Raw genomic sequence first — 22,937 nt, forward strand, 5'->3', positions numbered from 1 at the left:
TATGCACTTTAGCAATTGAAAAAAAAAAAAAAAAAAAAAAGTTCCTGAATTTTGTATCCATTATAACTTTTCTGAGTTTTGACTTTCGAAGATTACAATATATAGCCTATTTATCATAGCAAATTTGACCTATCCCATACACACATTGCGAGGCCCTTTGGTTATACACCTGGAAAACATAATTATACAAACCTTCTGCTACCATCGTTTTCCTGTGGAACCAGAGGTAGTCAAAATATTGCTGCTATTGTAATTTACTACACGAAGGTTTCATGCTCATAGGTAGGTTCATTTCAATACTAAAAATACTTGTAATTCTTTTTAGATATTGTTGTCGGTTTATTGTATTTCTTTACAACAAGAAAACTTCCACGGAAACACATAGTGTCCCCATATAGTACAAATAATAAAATGTGTACAATTGACAACATACGAAACTCATGTTTTTATACTATCACACTTTCTCATCTTCTACATATTTACACTTTAAAGCATTCACACAACATCTCCAGAAAGTACTTTCTTTTTATTTGTTTCTTTCTTTATTTACTGCATCAACCTAGTTTCATGGAGCACCAAAGAGTTCATTCAGCAACACTTGTGTTTTTTAACAAACGACTTTTACAGAACGCGAAAAACTAAGTGAAACGTTTAAATTAAATTAAGTACATATTAGTACCAGAATACACATGCCCAAAACAGGCAGACTGACTATATTGTTTGCAAAGCATGTTCTTAAATATTGTGATCACCTACACATTCACTTGAATTTTTATGAAGAAAAAAAAAAGTTAGCAATTTTTTCTGACTTTCTCTAAATTAAATTAAATTTTTAAGTAGCAAAATCCTGTTTTATTTTCTTTTACTAGTAATGTAATTCTAACAGTCACACACAAATTATTTTATTATTTGAACAGGTATAACAAAAGAACGCGTGTGAATGGTACTCTCCACGCTCAGGTACCATCAGGAATTATTCACATATACAGGTAATACAAAATGCCATTGTATCAAACAAGTGCCTGTAATTCACATTTTCTTCTTCTCCTTGAGTCTATGCAGATGCATGTCGGCACTTGTTTAGGCTGTGTTTGCTATTAACTCTGCAATCAGTCTTATGTGTGCTTTCGGCGACGATACTTTCATCTATGTTTTGATTTCTTCTTTTTCTTATTTTTGTTCTTACTTTCCTTCCGTTTGTGCTTCTTTTTGCTTCGTCTTTCCTCTTCTGAATCGGAACTGGAGTCACTTTCTGATTCGCTGCTGGACGAAACACGATGCGACTTCTTCTTCTTGCGAGCTTTTCGTTTCTTTTTCCTCCGACGTGTAGAATGGGATGAGTCAGAATCCGATTCCGATTCTTCAGAACTGGTATCATCATCATCATCGTCGTCGTCGTCATCATCGTCATCATCATCGTCGTCATCGTCATCATCATCATCACTGCTATCAGAACTTTCGTAACTACTGGAACTTTCTGATTTCGGTCTCCTTCGCTTTTTCTTTTTACTGCCCGAGTCAGTTTCCGTGTTAGCTGACTTCTCGTCTTTCTTCTCGTCAGCGGCTCCTTCGACAGATTGCTCTGACTTTTTCTGCTGGGAAGAGTTCTCGTCATTTTTAACATCCGTTGTATCATTGCCATCTTCCTCTGACTCAGATTCACTTCCAGAGGACGCATCGTAATCCGGTTCAAATGCCGCTTCATCTAAAGTGGACCTTTTGCGATCTGTCGCTAGACGTGGATTTTTCCTTTCCTTCTTTGACTTTTTGGACGCTGCATCAGTAGACTTTTGATCTTGTCCCGTTGTATTTTCTGCTCCCGCAGTGATAATGTTTTCTTCTGGTTTTCCATTATTGTCATTCTTCTCGTTTGATTTGGTTTCTTCTTTAGCGCTGGATTCCTCCTTTTGAGATTCCTTCTTCTTGTTTGCTTTCTTTTGTTTCGCTTCCTGTTTACGTTTCTTTATTTTCTCTTTACGTCGCTTTTTCTCTTTCTTCTTTTTCTTAGAATCCTTATCCGAACCTTTAGCTCTTTTATGTTTAGTCTTTTTCTTTTCTTCCTTCTTTTTCTTTCGTTCTTTGCTCTTGCGCCGTGGCTTCTCCTTTTCCACCTTCTCCTCCCGTTCTTTCTCCTTTTTGTCATCCTTTACTCGATCTCTATCCCTGCTTCTATATCGATCCTTTTCTCTCTCTCTCCTTCGTTCTCTTTCTCTGCTATGACTCCTGCTGTACTCCCGACTGAATTTCCTCACAGCTGAATGAAGCGGTGAACGCGATCGCGACCTTGATATAGATTTCTTTTTCTCAACAGCACTCTTTAACCCTCTTTTAACATGTCTCGAGGTCTCTCGACGTCTGACCAAAGGATCCACATCAATGTTCACACGAATTCCTAATCTTTCTTTGGCTGGCAATCTCGGCGGAGGGACGCTCTCAAAGTGTTCCATTGGAGGTGGTCCACCAAATCTTCCACGGTCGATCTTCACTTTATTGCTCCGTGGCTCATGAGCGACTTCCACTGATCTCTCTGATCTTCCAGTTGGAATGGTGATTTGTAAGGAATTGCCTGTGCTACGGGCTTCTCTTTCCACCTTCTCTGTTTTAATTTCTTTCTCTATTTTTCGCTCAGCAGCACGTTTCTCTAGAACTGATTCAATCTTTTTCTCCTCCCTCCTCTTTTCCCGTGGTTCCCTCGGTGGTTCTTCTTTCTCTGCACAGTACACTTTACGCTCTACTTTCTTTGATTCAATTGGGCGAATCCCCGTGATGGCTTTCTGAAATATGGCGTTTTCTGCTCGCTTCAGGACCTCAGTTGTCACTACTTTACTGCTTTTATCCGATTTCTCTTCACTGCTCGTGTTCTCTACACTTAACGAACCTTGCATGTGATAATCATCCTCCCGTTCCCATTTGGAAATTTCTGGAAGTGGAGCTGTCATAACAGGGGATTCTTTTGGAGTGCCAGCTTGATTTGGTTTTGTAGTCTTCTCGGAAGCATTTTCCTCATTTTTCGGATCCCCAACTTCCGTTTCTGCTGGTTTTGCGGTGGTTTCCTTCGGTTTCTCAGCCACACTACTTTCCGACACGGGCTTTGTCTCCTTCACCTTCTGTTCCTTTGTTTCAGCAGGCCCTTCTTTCTTAATTTCTTTGTCTTCCTTCGCTGCATGCTTCTGTTCAACTTTCGGCTGTTGTTCTGATGGTGCTTCTTTACTTGATTCCGTTCCTTCTTTTCCAGTCTTTGCAGGAACCTCTCTTACATCAGCCAAGGGTAACATCTTGTTACAGCTTGGAATCAGTCGATCTCGTTGCTCGTTTTCTTTGAACTTACCGCTGCGATTTCCAACAGTAACAGGAATTGGTGCACCAGACTGAGGCGGTGGTTCTTCCACTACTTTTACTTGAATCAAATTACCCTCTGCAACATTCACTCTGCGTGTCTCTACTGGTTCTTCGTGCTTTGGAACTTCAATAAGGGTTCTACCGCTGACTGCTTTAATAGTTATGGTTCGTTTAGTTAGCGACTCCTGTTGTTGTTGCTGATGATGACCTGCTTTGTCTGTTGTGTGTGACGGAATTGATTTTTGAGTTTTGCCTGTCTCTGAAGATGATGATTTGGTTGCTTTGTTCTTCTCGGAATTTACAACCTCAATACGCTCGCCTTCCTTCTTAACTGTTTTCTCCTCTTTCTTTTCCCGTTTCTTCTTCTTTTTCAGTTTCTCATTCTCCGATTCTCCAACCTCCGATCGCTCGTTCTCATCCGCAGACAACTTTCTCTTCTCCTTTTTCTTTTTCTTCACTTCCTTCACTTTCACCTCGCGTACTTTTTTCTCTTTGCTCTTTCGATCCCTGCCTTTTTCCTCGTCTGAAGACTCTCTTCGTACCACAATCCTCTCTCTTCTTGACGCTGACGTTGTTGAAGATGGCATAGGAGTCTCCGGTTCAACTGGTCGACTTTCTTTCTCATACACTTTACGTTTCTTCTTCCGTCGATCGTCTTTAGATGAATAGTCCGTGTGACGCTCACCACTCGAGAATCTCTCTCGACTCTTCCTTGGTGGTGACAACGATGGCCTCTTGCGTGTTGCTGGTGCTGGAGGTGAAGTGTAATTATACGAAGTCTTCTCATGTTGTTCAGTATCGTAGTAGCCCCTGCTGCGTTCATAATCCTTATTATATGAGTCATGACGATGGTCAACGTAATCGCATTTATCATACGTCGTCTTCTCATATTGCTTCTCGCGATATTCTGGATAATCTCTGGAAACGGAGGTATGGGCTTCATATTGGTCGTATCTGCGGTAATTACCCTCATAATGGCTGGAATGAGATGCTGGGGGTTGTTCGATCGGAGCCTCCCTATGAGCGTATCTGTCATTATATCTGGAACGATAAAGAATAAATTGATTACATATTAAGCACATTAATAAATTTACGAGTATTAGTACTAAGAATAAAGAATAATGACATGAAATTTTCTACTAGAGCAGAAGTGCAAAAAGCCCCTAACCTACTGATCAATAACAAAAATTGAAGCAGCATGATTTTGCATAATTATGGTATATCAGGGTGTCTACTGGAATACCAGAAAGTAAATTCATGACTTTTTCATGACTTTTCATGACCTTTTTGTTCAAATTTTCATGACCATGGCGATAAAAATTTACCATTAGTAATAATAAACCCCTACCATCAGTGGTGCATCGGAACTATGCGGGTTGTTAGTCTTAAATGTCACTTATTGTGAAGATCTTAAAGAAAGAATCTAAAATTCTGCCGCCTTGTGCTCGAGCACAGAATAGCACTTACCTAAATACGGGCCTGCTCTTACCAGTTAATCACTCTATACTGTATTTGAAGTTTTAATTCTGAGTATAATTATCCATCTAGCAGAAATTTGTCTAAAATTAAGCACTCAGAGAACTGCCTAAAGACAAAACAAATTATAAAAGAAATTCGTTTTAAAAAAATAGATCATCAAATTTAAAATCTGCAAACTCGAACGAATAATATTATTTGCATAAGTCTAAAGGCCCAAAAATACACAATTTACATTTCTTAGAAGTAAAGAAATAGCAAATCACAAAGTTGGACAGTAAAAAGTTGTTACTATATTACAGAGACTAGAAGATGAAATGGGGAGCAGCTAGGAAGACAGTAAAGTACCAGTTAGCCAGCACTAACTGGTGGGGGAAATTCTCACAATTACTGACCTGATACAACTGTTTCAGTACATGCAGTATGAGATATAAAAGTATGAAGTATAAAAATATACTTTGAGATTTCAGATTTTCATGACCAGTTGGGTAAATAAAGGACTTTTTCATGACTTTCATGACCACTAAGCAAAATATATGACTTTTTCATGACTTTCATGACTTTCATGACCAGTAGACACCCTGTATATATGCTATATAACGAAGTTGTTACTAAATTCTCGAAGATCTTCCTTCGCTCTTTTTTTTTTCCTTTATTAAAAAAAAAGGTCTATATTGATTGTCAAAACAATGTAGCGTGTAAATATTACCGAGCACTTATGTATACGCATCTCTGTTATGCATAACAATTAGAGTAGTTAGTAGCTACACTCAAAAATAAATAAGTAAATAAAATCGTTGAAAGAAATCACAGGAGAAACTCATTTAAAAAAATATAAATTCAATAGTAAAATAGAATACTGTCCATCACTTCTTCAGTGGCATAAAATTTCACATCCTGCGTGATAAAAGCAACTCTGCCTATTTCACATTCCAATGAATAGAAATATATCATCACAGTTTTATTACATTTACTAGAAAATTGTATGAAGGTATTCATTTATTTCACTGAAAAATGTTACATGAATTTAAGGGAATTTCTAGTCTTGCAAGTTATGCCCATCGTCCAAGGGAAAACGGTTTACCTATTTCACTTAAATATTGTGTTAAGTGGCAGCATGCTGATATTTTTGTACGTATATTTCTGGTTGTATTCCCAACAGAAGCTCAAAATTTATATTCATTAATATCGCATCGCTAGCCCGCTTCCCACATTTTTTATACGTACAAAACCTAAACACATAACGCAATGAGGATAGTATTGGCCTAATAACTTGGACTAGAATATATTAAATGAACACAACTTAGCTGTGTTCGTAGCTTCCACTTTTTCGTCATAGCTTTGATCTTGAAGAGGAATTGATACAATATTATTTGTTCCGGACATTATTTAATTTCTTAAGTAAATATTTATTTGTGTATATTACTTTTGTAGTATTTTGCGTTTTAGATTAAATATACAAGAAATTATTTACATGGTTTTGTAAACGGGAAATATGTACGTATATAAGAAACTAAAAATACAATCATTAGTACTTGAAAAGGAAAAAAATACGGAGAATAAGCAAAATAAGAAGACAAAAATGTCAATTCTTTTTCTGCTCAATGCAGACCTCAAAAAGTTACCCACAAGTCCTTATTGATTTCTTTTAATTTTCACATATAAGAGAAAGCGAAAATATAATTGGAATTTTAATTTATATAAATAAAGAAAAATGAAACGAATACAATCATGGAAATATAAAGGTAGAGACAAAAATGATATATCAATTCATTTTCTGTGTAATTCAACTGTCAAGGATAACCGTAACCCTTTCCAACTGTCAAGGATAACAGTAACCCTTTCAATGGGTCACTTTTTCCAAGAAATGATAAGATGGTGCCACTTGTATACATTTCAGTTCTATGTTATTGAATTTAAGATAAATTTACAGACATCAAAAATCAACGCGCGCCGTACACCAAGATGTAGAAATCCCTAGGGGCCGAGGATCCCGCACCTCAAAATTTGCCTTTCCCCTAGGATCTGGATATATCTGCTTTCATATCTAACACCGAAACACACACAGCCGAATTCCTCACCCCCCCCCCCAAAAAAAAAGATTATTCTGAAATCGGTGCCGATGGTATACAGTAACATAATTTCATTGTTAACAGCTACACTGATGGACAAAGAATAGTGTTATCTTGAGCCTCCTTACACAAATGACATATCTCAAGGGTTATTTACAGTGGATAAATCATGTATAGGTTTGTTATTCATCTACTTAGTAGCATAAGTGGATAGTCGTATACCATCGTTGTCAATTTACATTTTTTTTTTCAGAATGCATAATAAAAATTGAACTTAAAAAACCGTTATCAACCACCACTCTCATACTTACACAGTAGACTCAAGACAGGCTCAAAACGAAGAGAAATCATTGTTCGAGTGCATTTACCATTCCTCTAATGAAAAGGAGTCATGGCTATACTGGGAATAACACTTCCCTGTCGATCAAATAATCAATACTTAGTCTCCTTTAGTGTGAAGAATCCTTCCCACGAAAGGCTTAACATAGCAACTTGTACCGAATTATTCAAGGATAATCATTATTCTTATTAATACTACTTCTTTTGTTTTGTAGTTCTTTAAAAGTATAACGGATCACTACAAAGCGAAATTGCACTATTATGTTTTGGATTTCTATTACTTTGAGAATTTTATATAATAATAATAATAATAATAATAATAATAATAATAATAATAATAATAATAATAATAATAATAATAATACAAGAAACTGGAGTAAGTTATGACGCTTTCAAGCTTCACAATCAATTGACTGTAAATGAACACCTTCAATACAACTTCCTTGTATAAATTACGCACGCATTTAACAAGAAATCTTTTAAACTAACTGTAAGGAACGCTTGCTCTTTCACTTGTTAATTACAAACAACTATTTCGTTTTAAGCTAGGATCTTCATTTTCATTAATATAATCAGCTGCAAGAGAGAATGACTATCAATTAACTATTATATATATATGTTTTCTATTATTAGGTACCCAAAAATGTTCTGTCGGATTTTAACTTTACACAAACAAAGGTGATGCTAAAATAAGGTGTACCTGGAAAATCAGAAATAATCATCATCAGCAGCAATAACCTGTTCCCCATACTCGTGTAAACCAGTTTCCCATGGATTGAGAACTTGGATAGTTATCACATGAATGGAACACATAGTATTCTGGCAGTTTAATGTCTACGGAATATGAGGATACATTAGCGTTTCTTAAGTAAGTTGGATGATGGAATTATGGGTAATCTTAGCAATTTCTGACTTTGCGTTGACTTGAACCAGAATGATCCGTGATTCACAAGCACTTTCTTCATGGTTTTTAATTTTTCATGCACATGCAACTACACATGTACACTGATTATCTACCCAGGTGGCTGGCAGCCATTCGCATTGCATGACACTGCGAGCACTCACCATACAAAGGCCATAACCTTCTGTTGATGAAGTAGCGGTTTTTGTTGTTTTGAGTTCATAGGATTCAAACCAATGATGCGGAGTATCATTAAAAAACATTTCTTATCACACATAATCATTTTGTCTCTGAAAGAATCCTTCCTTTGACGAGACTAAGACTCATGCCACTTTCTGATCCAAGGAGTGGAGATACTAGTAAATGACTTCTCCATTGCAATGGAATGTTTTCTTTTCCCAATGCCTTACACGTTATATCATTGTCTATAGCTTGTGTACGTTCCGTACATGATGCGTTCTAAGGGGATTCAATGCTGTTGTTAAATTTGTCAAACCACTGTTGTATTATCGACTCAGTTATCACACCCCTATCGAATGCCTGGCATATCTTCTTTCGTGTTTCACTTGCATTTGTTTGAAATTTAAATGAGTAAAACATACATTATTTGGGGTTTACATGTCTGATCTGCTCTAACTAACAAGTTACCTTCTTTTCTTCTCACCTCGAGAAAAAAAGAAGTGTAGAAAGCGCCACGTAAACATCCGTCAGAACTTTTCTGGGCACATTATATATATATATACAAAGGATCCCAAAATTGTATATACACTTCAACACTGATAATCTATGCTCTTTTAAAAAATCAAACAGAATCATGGCGGCAGTGTAGAGTATTATATTGTCTCTAGAGATGTCAGTAGTCGCACGATTGTTAAAGTCATTATATGGCTGTTATGAGAGTAAAATACAATGACAGAGTAAAGATGATGGATAGGGCGAAGAAATGCTGTTGAATTTCTTCGCCGTTCCCCTCACAAAACATCTCTTAATTTGTGTCTATGAGGTTGCTGAAGAATGTGGTATATTGACTGCTCAACAGGAACAAATTGAAATACAGTACAGAAAAATTACAGTGAATATTGCAATCAATGTTGTTCGTTTAGTGTAATTCGTCGAAATCAGAAGTATCTAGACGCAAAGGTGGCCTCTTTCATTAGAAATACTTCAGGTAAGTGCAAAAGTCAAACCTTACTTAGAGCTACCTTTTAAGATCTATGTGAATCTAGTAATAAAGAAAGTACGTACAGAATTTATGTTAAAGTGGATATAAATTTTTGGGGTCCTCTGCGTATATGTAAAGAACTTAACAGAAAAAAGTAAAACACGATCAATGACAAAATAGTGAGCTATAAGCTATTTCACTAAACGCTTCATCAGATATGTAGGGGAGGAAGTATGAAGAAAAGTAAAAAGAGCAGTAACTGTGAAGCATCTAATTAGGCTAACCAATATAGAACTCAACTGGAGATTTCAGTTAATTCTCTGTTTCTTTTTCTTTCCACTTCCTCCTATGTTTAGTTAATAGTACTTGTAGTTCACTTTTGTGTGTTGTGCATTAGTGATTTACTATATTCTTATAAGCAATTTATTCACACGTATCTATGTACGAGACAGACAGACAAACAGAGAGAGAGAGAGAGAGAGAGAGATAGAGATGTTCCGCAACTTTATCTATAGAAGTTCAAAAGTCGATATTCATACAGAATGAACTTGTAATAAATGTTGTAGCTTTGATCTTGTTCAATAGTTCTGGTGACATAATTGTACTACAACAGCTTTGTAATCTGTTGACTTATACAAGCCGATACAATAAACACAAAAACTATTTAGACATACCGCCTTAGATAGTTTTGGAGATTGCTGAATCCAAAAGTACTGTTTTAAAAATTTAAAGACATTTCCAATTACATGAACGCTGTGGATAATGTATATAATACAGAGAAACAAATACTACTTTTGTGTAAAGGACTATACCTATCCTGAAAAAATATCTTTTTAATTTTTCTTTTAAGGGAGAGGGGAAGTTCATCGTTGGCTTGTGTTTTCACTAAGGACATATTATCACTCTAAGATCTCAATTTTTCTTTTCTAATTTTTTTTTTTTATTTTGGATATGATTTGATTCATAATATTGCTCTTCGATTTTTTTTTTTTTTTTGCTGGAAATAACTTGTTTTCGCATTATTTATTTATGTAGATAAATCCAAAATATGGCTTTCCTTTTGATTCTGGGGTATATAGAGGTAAGAAAGAACGTGCTTCTGATGTATACATATGGCTAAAACCTTGCAACAATCCGCAAGCAGAACTATAAAATTTATCTGATTCTTCGGGAAACAGTTTGAAACTGTTTCACTAACATTACCAAAAAATGTCGATTGAATTTACTTCTCTATAAATACAACACAAAAAGACTGGAAGATATGAGTATCAACTTTTATGATTATTAAGAACAAAAGTTTACATACATTATATCTATATCTATACACTTAAATTCCAACATCTACTCCTGCAAAAGAAAATGACATAAAAATCGAAACTAATTTTAATAGCTATATGTTTAAAAGCATGGAATATTATACCCTAAACTTACATCATAAATGAAATTTCCTGGTTCAATCTTACAGTACTAACATGATTGGTACTCTATCTTTGAAATTATGCCAAGAACTTACTAACATTTTTGTGATGATCTGTTATATACGCCTGCTTTTCACTCACCTGCAATCATTTTACATACTCATGAAGAAACGTAGATAAAATGAAATAGTATTAATGAAGACAATGCTAAGATAGTGGCCAAGTGAAGTCTTTACTGTACAGTACTCAGATTCAACTCTCTTCTTTTTCTTTTTATGCAAGAGTAATTTAAAGGATATCTTCCCAAATGAAATGAAATGAAATCTTTGAGTTTTACGTCCCACGGTTATGCCGGTTAGGCTAAAGAAGACGGTGATGATGAGGAATGAACGAAATGGTGGAATGAAGAAAGTGGGAGGAAACGGGAGAACCGCGAGAAAACCCACGCGCACAGTGTTTGGATATCTTCCCAAAATCGTGGATAGTTGTACGAGGCGCATGTCAAAAAAAGACCAATAATTTTTATGCGAGGTTGGCAACACTGATGAAGTTGAGTATGTGCAGGGCCATGCCCTAGTATTGTGTGTTTGCAAGAGAGAGAATCATGCGAGTGGAGTAAGTATGTGCGAGTAGCATTAAGATGAAATGGCTACCATAATACGAAATCCCACCAAATGTGAAGTGAGATCTGTCATACGATTTCTGAACGCCAAACGACAGAATGTAGCTGACATCAATCGGGAATTGTGTGTCATTTACAGACCGACAGTTAAGAGTGAAGGACAGGTCAGGCAATAGTGCAGTTTTCGAGAAGGGCGTTCAAATGTTCACGATGATGAACGTAGCGGAAGGACTAGTATTCGGATGGACGATCTGGTGGAACGCGTCAACAAGAAAGCGCGATACAATCGCCGGTTCACAACAAATGAACTCGCCCCAAAGAATTTTTAGAAGTTTGCGAAAACATTGCATCGAATTGTGACTGACAAGCTCGATTATTACATACTGTGTGCAAGGTAAGTGCCAAAAAATGCTGACAGACGCTCACAAAGAGCAAAGAATGACAACTGCACGTGATTTTTTTTGGCTCACTGGGGGGAGGATGGAGATGATCTCTGTTTTCACATAGTGATGGGGAATGAAACCTGGATATCCTGGGTATGGATATGCTGGGGAGTCAAAGCAGCAGTCAATGAAATTGCGATACTCTGGTTCTCCTAAAAGGATAAAAATCAAACACTGTCAGATCACAAAATCATGATAATCGTGTTTTCGTCCCAAAAAGATGTGATTCTTGTGAAATTCTTGGAACCAGAACCAAACAATTATAACAGACGAGTATTGCCAAACACGGAATAATCTGCAATGTGCTATCCAAAATCAGCGGAGAGGAATGCTATGTTCTGGAATTCTTCTCATCCATGACAACGCTTACTCCCGCACAGCTGCTTGTACTGTTGAGACAATTCAAAGATTTCAATATGAACTATTCAATCATCCTCTTAGAGCCCGACCTTGCCCCCAGCAATTTCTTTTTTCTTTTTTTTTCACCTGAAAATGTGGTTTGCATCGAAGCATTTCAACGACAGCGAAGTGGTCAAGACATCAGTTCTGGACTGGCTGTACTCTCAGGCGGCAGATTTTTACACAGAGGATATAAGCTTGTGTCACGCTACCAGAAATGTCTGGAGATTCATGATGACTACATCGATAAATAGCCAAAGTATGTACTTGAATATCAATCATAATAAATTTCTTCTATCATTTTCTTTTTTTTTAAAAAAATATAGTTTTTTTTTTCTTTGATATGCGCTTCGTATCAGCAGAAGTATTCATATAAAACTTGACAACTTTAAATGTATAGCACGTTTGGGATCTTGTCTTGACAGATAAGGCGATATTTTGTTTCTCTCAGGAAAATATATAAGGTTTTCGAAGATACTGTAACTGTATAGGCCAGCGTTTCTCAAACTTTTCGCTACTCCGGACCACTTTTATTAGTAAATATATTCTACAGATCACCCTCTAGTCCCCTTCGGAAGCAAATATATCACTTCTTAAAACTGTTCTGAGCATATACTTGTATACCTATATTTCAAAAAAATATCATCAATCAAAATTTCCTAAAAAAACGTTGCGGTGGCTCAGCGGTAGAGCGCTCACCTCTGGCGCGTGAGGTCTCTAGTTTGATCCCAGCTCCCTTAGATAAACACCACGTGTGGGGGTTTTGTCGGGGTTTTCTCGTTTCCTCCCACTTCCATCATTATCATCTCATATCACTACTGTCTTCCTTAGCCTTGGCGTTAAAAAGAATTCTTAATTTTATATTGGCATCAACAGACGAAAATAAATTAGTTTTTTTAAATAATGTATAATGTAGGGTTATCAGGAATATTTTATAATAATATGTCCATATCAGCTATTAGAACTTGTATAATTTTCAACTATTTAAATCGTATAATGTATTATTTGTATACAAAATTTATATCTCTTTGAGATTCTTAACTAGAGTATATGATACGCAATTCACTTGAATTTTATTATTTCACTCTTTTTTGGACTAAACTAATGTTCAATCTAGGAGGACCGCAACTTATAGGCTAACCTCAAAGACCACAATCTGAGAAATTTTGGTACACGTAATTTCAAGAACACTATAAGGTTCACAGCGTTAATATTTTTAATCACTAGATAGTTCCTGTATAAGCCAGTGTTTTTCAAAATTTTCGCAAGTAGGGATCACTTTTATTAATAAGAATATTCTACAGTGCTGTTGTTCAACTCACATCTTTTGAAACTGTTCGGTGATTAAAAATATAGACGCAAACTGAGGTTATGGTCTTTGACTGTAATCCAATTACCTTGTTGAACCATACGGCTTGTTGGTATTGTAATAAATTTCGATTACGTTTTCTTTTCTTTTCTTTCTTTCTTTCTTTCTTTCTTTTTTTTTTAAAAAAAAAGACTAATATAATTAAATACAGCATTTTTATCAAAATATTAAGAACACTTATTGAAACGGCTGTTCTCAACTGAAAGATACTGAACTAAATATCTATTAACGGAACTATATCGCGCATGTATTTTTATCTCAGCAATTTTTTTTTTTAATGAAGCAAAAATGTTTTTTTTTTTTTTTTTTTAAATGAGGTTCAACATTCTTTTACTGATATCAGTTATATGACATTACGCATAAAGTTCAAAATAAAATCCACTGTTGAGAGAAATTAAGTATATTTACTGAAAAATGTTCCACATACACATTATTCCCATTTCATATAATAAACATGGCGACAAAAAGCAACATTACAAAACATCGAAACAGTTTTAAATAAAAAAAAAATTAAAAAAAAAAAACAGAAAAGTCAACGAAACACCATGAAGAACAGAAATAGTTTCTCTTTTTTGAACAGCTCTGTGTCCGCGGTCATTGTATAACGTGGGAAACCTTTGTAGAATCTACATAAAAAACTCGTTACAAATGAATCAGTTCCCAATATGCATTGAACTGTTCTTTCTATGCAGCACCAAAATATACTAAATGATTCTACAATAATTTGGCAGTCAGTTGAAATAGAGCATATCCCTTAATGTGATTTACTTGTTGATCTCTCATTGTGACCTAAACAGTAGGCAAGAGCGTATCTCTCACTTATAAACTACTACAAATTTAAAGATGATGATAACATATATGATTTCGGACGATCACGTCTTCCAGATGTATGTGAGAAAGAATATATATATATATACACAGAGAGAGAGAGAGAGAGAGAGAGAGAGAGAGAGAGATCTTTGCTTCTGAAATACAGTAAAGAATTTTACGAATTTTTATTCTATTTTCGACCTTCAGTTTCTTCTTGTTTCATTTCACATAACCTATAACACCACATTTGTTGCTTCTGTTTTTATATTTCGATTATTTGTCTAACTTATTTCAGGATTGTGTCATTGCTCGGACTGAAACGTTTGATTTTAACACCTCGAAAATAGTCCTCCTTTCTTTCCTTCTTTCAATTAAGTTGTTTGTGATGAAGTTATCAATTTCATTTTCTTTTTTCCTTTTTTTATTTGTTGAATTACAGTATTGTTTGGGCTTCCTATGATTTACCTAAATTATGCTAATCCACTTTTATGAAGTACAAAACTACAGACATTTTTATTCTATCTGTTTTCTCGAAATCTTTGAATCAGTAATGTTATCGCGCTTGAAAAATTTTATATCCTACCACAATCTTTCGACTTCCCAAACGTAGTTTTCAAAAAAACCGAATCAATCGATACTGCACTGTTTAAGGTTATTACAGAGATTTCTAATATTCTTGGAAAGAAAAATATGCAGTAGGTTTGTAGTTTTTCTAAAGTTTTTGATAGTGTATAACGTTCTCTTCTATTGAAAAACTACAGAAATATGGTATTAGTCGTATAATATATAAATGGTTACCTTCATACTTGACAATCAGGAAACAGATAGTTCAAATACGTAAAACAGTTTACAATATCGAAGTTGCATTTTTCTCCAAAACCGCTACTATTTTCGCTGGTGTTCCTCAAGGCTCGGCTGTTTTTTCTTTCTTTTTTTTCTGTACATAGACGATCTTGATCAATTTATGTATTCTCAATACATTGAACTATATATATATATATATATATATATATATATATATATATATATATATATATATATATATATATATATATATATATATATATGATGTGATGTGAATGTGTTAGCAACAGGGAACAATATGGTAGAATGGGAAAGCAATCTGGAATACGCTGTCGACAGATGATAAATAAATAAATGAAAAAAAAAAAAAAAAAACATCTAAAGAACTTAATTTTCAGTATCTACTATTGTGTTAAATGCAATTTCCGTATATTATTCACTCTCCACCAATTCTTGGGGATTACAATGAACGGTTTGGGATGAATATATTGTTAACTAAATAAAAAAGGAAAAGCAGTATTGGTTTGTAATATATATATAGACAATGTGGTTCTGTTTCGAAACAAACTTTTCTTTTACTATATTATGCTAAGTTCCAGTATTTATTAAGTTTTGGAATAATTTTTGAGAGCTTCCCATCTAATTGCTACTATTCTCGCTTAGAAAAGAAGGCAATAAATATCACTTTCAATCTTTCACCTAGAACATCTTGTAAAAGTGTTTTTCAATCAAATAACATTTTAACTACCTCTTGTTTGTATATATATACAAAATTACTATATATGTTAAAACGAATGAAATTATATTTACTGATGTGAATAATGTACACTCATATAACTCACGACAAAACAACAACATATACACAATATATCAAATTAGTACTTGTACTGAAACGTATCTTTCGTATATCCACTAAACTGTACACAAAGCTGTTGACTTAGCTGAAGGCTATTAAAACCATATCGAAATTCAAAAAATGTATTACAATGTTAATAAATATTTAAGTGATACTATGTAAAATTAATGCAATGCCACTTATACTCAAAAAGTCTCAATATTAATGACGATTCCTATGTACTGGCCTCTGACCGATTATGTACGAAATTGGATGAATATATATATATGATACGAATTATTAGATTAAGTACGAGAAACAAGCCACAAAAATGCATTTACTAATTCAAAATAATCAATACATTAAATCATTGATGAGTTAAATGGAAGTCTTCACTCTGTTCCGAATTGACACAACATAGTGAAACAGTCATTTGTAGAACCTTAAACATAACCTCAAAAGGTACTCATGTTGTTCTTTTTATTCTGTTATAGATTTCCCCCCCCCCCCCAAAAAAAAATCAATCCCCCAATCAAAAATAAAATGCAACTGAAAATATGTACATTGGTAAACACACATTCATTCATTAATTTCCATTCATTCTATTCCCACTACAGATAAAAATACTGGACTTTTCGAACGACACATTTAACCGCTGTTATTTCCCATTACATGGCTGACTTTAATGGGACCTGGACTTGATGGCAGTGTCAGTTGAGCACGATCCGTGGAACGATGAAGGTAAAAGTGACAGCTCACGGATAAGGATTCGTTTATACACTTTCTGCTGCCAATTACAGCCACTCAGCAACAATACAACGTCGGAAAGAAGAAGTCAGCAAAGTTGAGTTGATTTCAGTTTAGCGTCCCTCTCAGCAGCGAGGCTATATGAGACATGGACCTACTGATTAACGTGGAATCCGAACCACATGAGCTCCCGCCGGGAATCGAACCCGGGTCTCCCACGCCAAAGGCGCGTACGCTAACAGTTTAGCCACGGAGGAGCTCAAGAAGTCAGCAAAGTTGATGTGTCTCTCATCATCTGACGGTCTCTGTAATGTATCCCACAGGCCTCTACGGCAGTGATTTTTGACCTTTTTTAGACTGACAACACACTTTACTTAACCGCCCACGTCATCGCGACACTCTTACTAGATTTTTATGACAAATAATGTAAGTTATGGTAGTGTAGGACTATAAGCTTCTATGAAGAAGTGACTCTGCTTGTAATGAGAATTGTTGCTGCCGCTGGAGGGGTTGACTAGTGTAGTATATGTCAAAAGTTAATTTAATTAATTATTAAGTGCTTCATGATTTTTAAATTCTAAAATTTCGCGACAAAACTTATGGGACTGTCCAACACACTGGTGAGGAACTACTGCTCTACGATAATGCGGAGAACACGATTCCAGTCTGCTCGAACTCCCAATACAGTGCGCGCCATTAGAAGAGCAGTAACAAGGACAATCCTCCAATGCATAGAGGTATGGTTATACAACACGGTACCTCCAAAGGCACAGTTTGCAATACCGTCCGGAAGAACCTTGCGGAAGCGTGTCACAAAGCGTGCGGGAACCGCCTCACAGAGCAGGTTTACTAACCAGGTGGTTTGATTTTTTAAGGTCCCATGGTTATTCCGTTTAGGCTAAAGGAGACAGATGATAAATGAAATTGAATGATTATAAAATTAAAGTTTTACGTTCTCAGAAAGGATCGATCCCGAGACCACATACACCAAAAAACACAAATGCTACCCACTAGACCAGCGGGGAGGGCTATAAGTAATTTAAAGTCGACTACTTTTAACCTGGGGAACCTTATGTAAAACTTTTCTTCTTATCTATATGATTTGACAATGTTGACAGCTGTCAGCGAAAATTCGACGTTTAAAATTATTATTTTTATTATTAACAATCTATAACAGAATACAGAAGGGTAAGATGGCTTTGAGTTAATTGAGTGGAACAGTCATTCATTTGTCTTTAATCCGAAAATTATACATAATAACGAAAACACTCTACGAATACTTATATTTCGGAAACGAATCCCGTCCGAGTATTATAAAGTAATAAAATTTCTCAACTAGAAATCTGTTTTTGTTTGTAAAATGCCTATATGAACCATCACGTTGACTGATGAACTTAGATCGAAATCGCTGTCTTAAAATGTGTAATACATACGTGTACAGTATAAAGAAAGCTCAAAAATGAAAATCACTGATTCATTTATTTATTCACAATCGATGTTTTCCTACATTCTATGTAAATACTACAATTAAAACACTACGAAGACACTTGAGTTTGCCCCAAATCAATGTTTAGTCGCTGATAATTATTTCAACGACTGTGTACTGTCACCTTCATCAGACCAATTAGAAGGAACGGATTAGAAAATTTAGGTGTGATAGAACGAACATTTACAAGAAAGAAAAGAATGCTCCTACTTGTAATTGTACTTGCTCACAGTGTATATTATATATGGTATTTACACCGCGAATAGACAGGAAATTGAAGATACAATCGATACAATGTTTTCATAGAAGTCAGGTGTATAGGAGGAATATTTGTAGCCCATTAAAAAAAAATGAGTTTTGTAAACAAAACGATATATATATATATATATATATATATATATATATATATTTTTAAAATAGAACATTGCCTTAAAATGTCATGTAAAGGAAAGTACAGTAAGGGACACTTCTGGATGGTACACCCATATGGAAATTTACGGCAAAAGTGTACCATCCAGAAGTGTCCCTTACTGTACAAGTGATGAGTGAAAATGTCAATGGTGCTTATTACAATTATCATCATCGATATCCTGTTATTGGCAGGTCATTTGTCGCAACAGAGAAGTTTCCATGCTCCGTGGTCTCCAGCTAACGTTTTTGTTTTCACGTACGGTTTTTCTGCTTTGATACCGTTCATTAACCATAGCCTCCTTCCCCTCCCACTCTTTCCTGCCACCACACCCTCTAGAACGGCCCTCGTTATATAGTTCCTTCTCAGCCAATGTCCCAACCAGTTTCTCTTCCTTTTTTTTTTTTTTCAATTACGTCTAAAAATGTTATTTTCTCCTCCACCATTTCTAACACCGCTCTACTCAGCTAATTCTCTCCTCCGTAGTCACATTTCGAAAGTTTTTCCGGTTCTTTTTCGTCACGTAATGTCCATTCTTTCTGACCCGTACTGTACAATACTCTGCACGAAGTATTTTATGAGTCTTTTTCTCACACGTCTAGTCCAAATCTAAAATATACCGTCGAATGAAACCAAGGACCAATGCCAAAGCTCCACTTTAACACTACAAAAACGAAACTAAAACGATGTTCTAGTGCTCCCAACGTAACACACACATTCACAAGTTACGTATAAAATAATGCTCATTAGCTGCACAAATCTTCAGTGTAGCATGTAGCATTTCAGTCGAAATGGAAGAACAGGTTGCAGTAATACTACGTTTCATATCGTCCAGAGTCGTTGGTATGTCCTTATACACGGTGTCCTTTATCATTCCCCATATTATATATATATATAAACGGATCAAATCGGAGGAACAGGCTGGTCAATTGGAAGGTCCTCTTCTTGTTATGCAATGATGAGGAAATGTTTCGTTAATTACCACAGATTGTGGTGAGTCGTGCACTGTGCACTGGTCGTGCTGAAATCACAGGTTCCTACTAGTCTCCAGTAGAATACCTTATAACATCGGTGGAAGTTGAGCCTTAGTAAGTTAACATACTTGCGTGAATCTAGTAATCCTTCAATGAAAAACGACTCTATGATATATTGGCTCACTATTTTATATCTTATACATTTAAATTCCACGGGCGCTGCCATTCGACTTGACGCAGCCAATGTGGATTGTCGACAGACCAATAATGCATGTTTCGTATTAAAAAAACAGGATGCAAGACAAATTAAGTGCATTATGACGAATATGATAATTGCTTCCATGTAGCTCTTGGTGGACACTTCATATGGATGGAACCTGTGACAGTGGAGAACACGAACGACACTTTCTTGACTCAAGGCAGAACCCCTCGCGATGGAAACGTGTGATAACGTAATACATAACGTAGAGATCCGCCATGACAGTAGTTACAACAATAACATCATCCACCATGTCAGTCATTGGTTTGTTTCTCATACGACGACGAAGTGTTCCATTTCCAGTTTCTTGTAGTTGTTAGAGGTTCACAAATAAGTATCGGCTTGATTTACGCTATTGGTGCATGGCTCGATGTATACCATATACGAGAGCACAGCATTCTTCCTACATTCGCCATACACTGACATGATGTCGGCTTTTTCAGGATTAAAAAGTACCGTCTTCTCGAGCAAAATTCAGGAGGCCCTACTTCGCTGAACTCTTACAACTGGAGACGAGAACGTTCCCATGTACTACGAAACACACACCCGACCACAAACCATAGCATGGACAACGCCGTTTGGTCCATGATGCTTGTCTCGTATTTGCATTATCGAATGGGGCATTAGAACCAGTCCTTGGTTTCTTTCGACGATATCTCTTGATGTATTTGGACTAGATGTCTGCAATAAATACCAATAACATTTTCACCATTTGTACTTTCCTTTCCATGGCATTCCAAGGCAGATGTTCAGTTAAAGAAAAGTTACACTTTTTTATTTTTTTTAAATTTATTATTATTGTTATTTTTACAAAACCACATTCGACTTTTTTTGTTTTTTTTAGTGGGCTACAAATATTAATCCTTCTATACACTTGACATCTTCGACGATTGTGAGCGCATCGATTGTATCTTAAATTTACAACCTATTCGTGGTGTAAGTTTTAGGTGAATGATCCTTATAATTGTTTAGAGCATATGAACGAATATGAAGACAATAAATATGAACTCTTTAAAGCGTTGTTGGAATATTGGATTTGGTTGAATGGAATCTGATGCGTGTCACTGCCTCTTATTATTTGGAATGCACCAGTTTAGTCAATATTAGAGTAGAAAGAGAAGAAACACACACCCATACACAAAAGGTATGGCCAAGGAAAATAATCAGAGAAATCAAGTATTCAGAGGAGAGTAAAGATGAGCGAGAATAGCTACTAAAATAGAGGTTGTTTCCACGTATGGTGACGATTTTCACAACCGGTAGTAGCGTGAAGTGAGCGATACCTATCAGTTGAATAGACACATTGGATCTCAATTTACCTGTGACAGGTGTGGTGAAGGTTTGTGTTGAAGAATGCTCCCCTCAAAAAGATCACTACTGGGAAGGCTACATAACGGTGCTTTTGATGCCTAACATAGTTATAGTGCCATAAATAAGATAGGCAGGGCACATGTGGATTTATCGTGTCGAAGAATGCCGTACGTAACACGTGTCTTAAAAGAGAAAAGGATAGGAATAGGGCGGCTTCTGTACGAGAAAAATAAGTCCGACCCCATCCTACTACGAGCCGTAAACTGTAATCGGAAAGATCATGCTCTCGTTACATGGAAGAACGCAGCTACGCAAAAACGTATTGTAAACTACATTGGGACATCTCCAAAACAATTCATACCATAATTGATCGTGATCTGGGGTTGGAGAAGCGTTGAAAGGGACGTGTTCAGAAATTCTTGACAAAACCAGGAAGCTGAATTGTCGCCGGCTCTATGAGCAGCAGGTGATAGGCGGAAATACCACTAACACAAGGACGAGATATATGCGTTCCTCAATGACTGTAGTAGGCCGCACACAATTTTCTAGAGAATGTAGTCTTAAAGATTTTCGAAGATGTTATCGTGAATATATAGAAAGTGTTCGCAAGGAGTTCGTGATCGATGCTTTTTCCTCTTAAAATGGAAAGTTAAACAGGATGTTTATTGGAGTTGATTTGGATATTTTCGATGTCTTGTTAGAAAAAATTCCAGCACGTACTACGGTAAACTAATAAAAGGTGAATGACACATACGACTGTACGCTATGATATTTAACAGCCTATAAAATATGTTCAAAAAGCAATTTCTTCTTTGATATTTTAATAAGAACTTAATAATCTCTTTCCTTTGTCTTATTTACCCTTGTATTAATGACAATATCCTTTTTTTAACAAATAAAAATATACACTAGCAGCAAACTTTTACTCAATAACTATATAATTTTTTGTAAGCATGCAAGCATTAACATACTATAAATACTTTCGTAATCAAGAAAAAAAGAAGAAAGAAAACTTCTACCTATAACTGTACAATAGCAGATCTTTTTCTAAAAATTTAACGTCCCACAATTATGCTCCGAGGCTAAAGGTGATAGTGATGATGATAATGGACGAAATGATGGAATGAAGAAAATGAGAGGAAACGGGAGAACCACACGAAAACTCACGAATATGGTGTTTGTCCACCACAAAGCCCACTCAACAACAGCTGCGATCGAATCAGACACTTCACACAGTAGCAGGGATGTTTCACAAAATAATAGGATAACACTTTTACGCTACGCTTAGTTTCAAATTTATATCACAAACATTCACATTTTGAAGACTTCTACAGCCAAAATAATGCAACTAAAACAGACAGGGCAGTCCACATCTAGAGTAGTTTAGTGTCAAATACTATGATCATATTTCGGGTGAATTGAAATAAACCTATAAGAGATTGAAAATTTGACTTTTTCAGAGGATTTTATTTCTAAAAATTGCTTAGATAATACCACATCTAATCACATAGATGTCTTTCAACAGACATATTGAATTGAATTGAATTGAAAAAGGCTTTATTCAAGCGGGCGAGGTTCAGCATATTGCTGCTCTACCACCTAACCCTTGTCAAAGAAGTACATTGAATTATACAAAACACATACAATCAATTGAGAGAGAAGATACGGTTATATACAACAAAAATACAGGTATACATTAAGATGATAAAAAAAGAGAAAAGAAAAAAAAAGCACTTTCAACAAAACACACACACACGCACAA

General features: G+C 35.6%; 1 protein-coding gene across 3 annotated transcripts in view; it reads right to left on the minus strand.

The window, feature by feature from the left end:
* Positions 1-315: 315 nt before the first annotated feature.
* Positions 316-22,937, minus strand: part of LOC145664624 (uncharacterized) — a 289,506-nt gene continuing 266,884 nt past the window's right edge. For all 3 annotated transcript variants that reach the window (XM_081731448.1, XM_081731447.1, XM_081731446.1), the window contains one exon: positions 316-4,380. In XM_081731448.1, coding sequence (XP_081587574.1) covers positions 1,143-4,380 — 3,238 coding nt within the window. In that variant the 3' untranslated portion in view covers positions 316-1,142. The remainder of the gene's footprint in view (positions 4,381-22,937) is intronic.

Source organism: Thermobia domestica, chromosome 11 (genome assembly GCF_964235325.1).
Source record: "Thermobia domestica chromosome 11, izTheDome1.hap1.1, whole genome shotgun sequence".
Lineage (NCBI taxonomy): Eukaryota > Metazoa > Arthropoda > Insecta > Zygentoma > Lepismatidae > Thermobia > Thermobia domestica.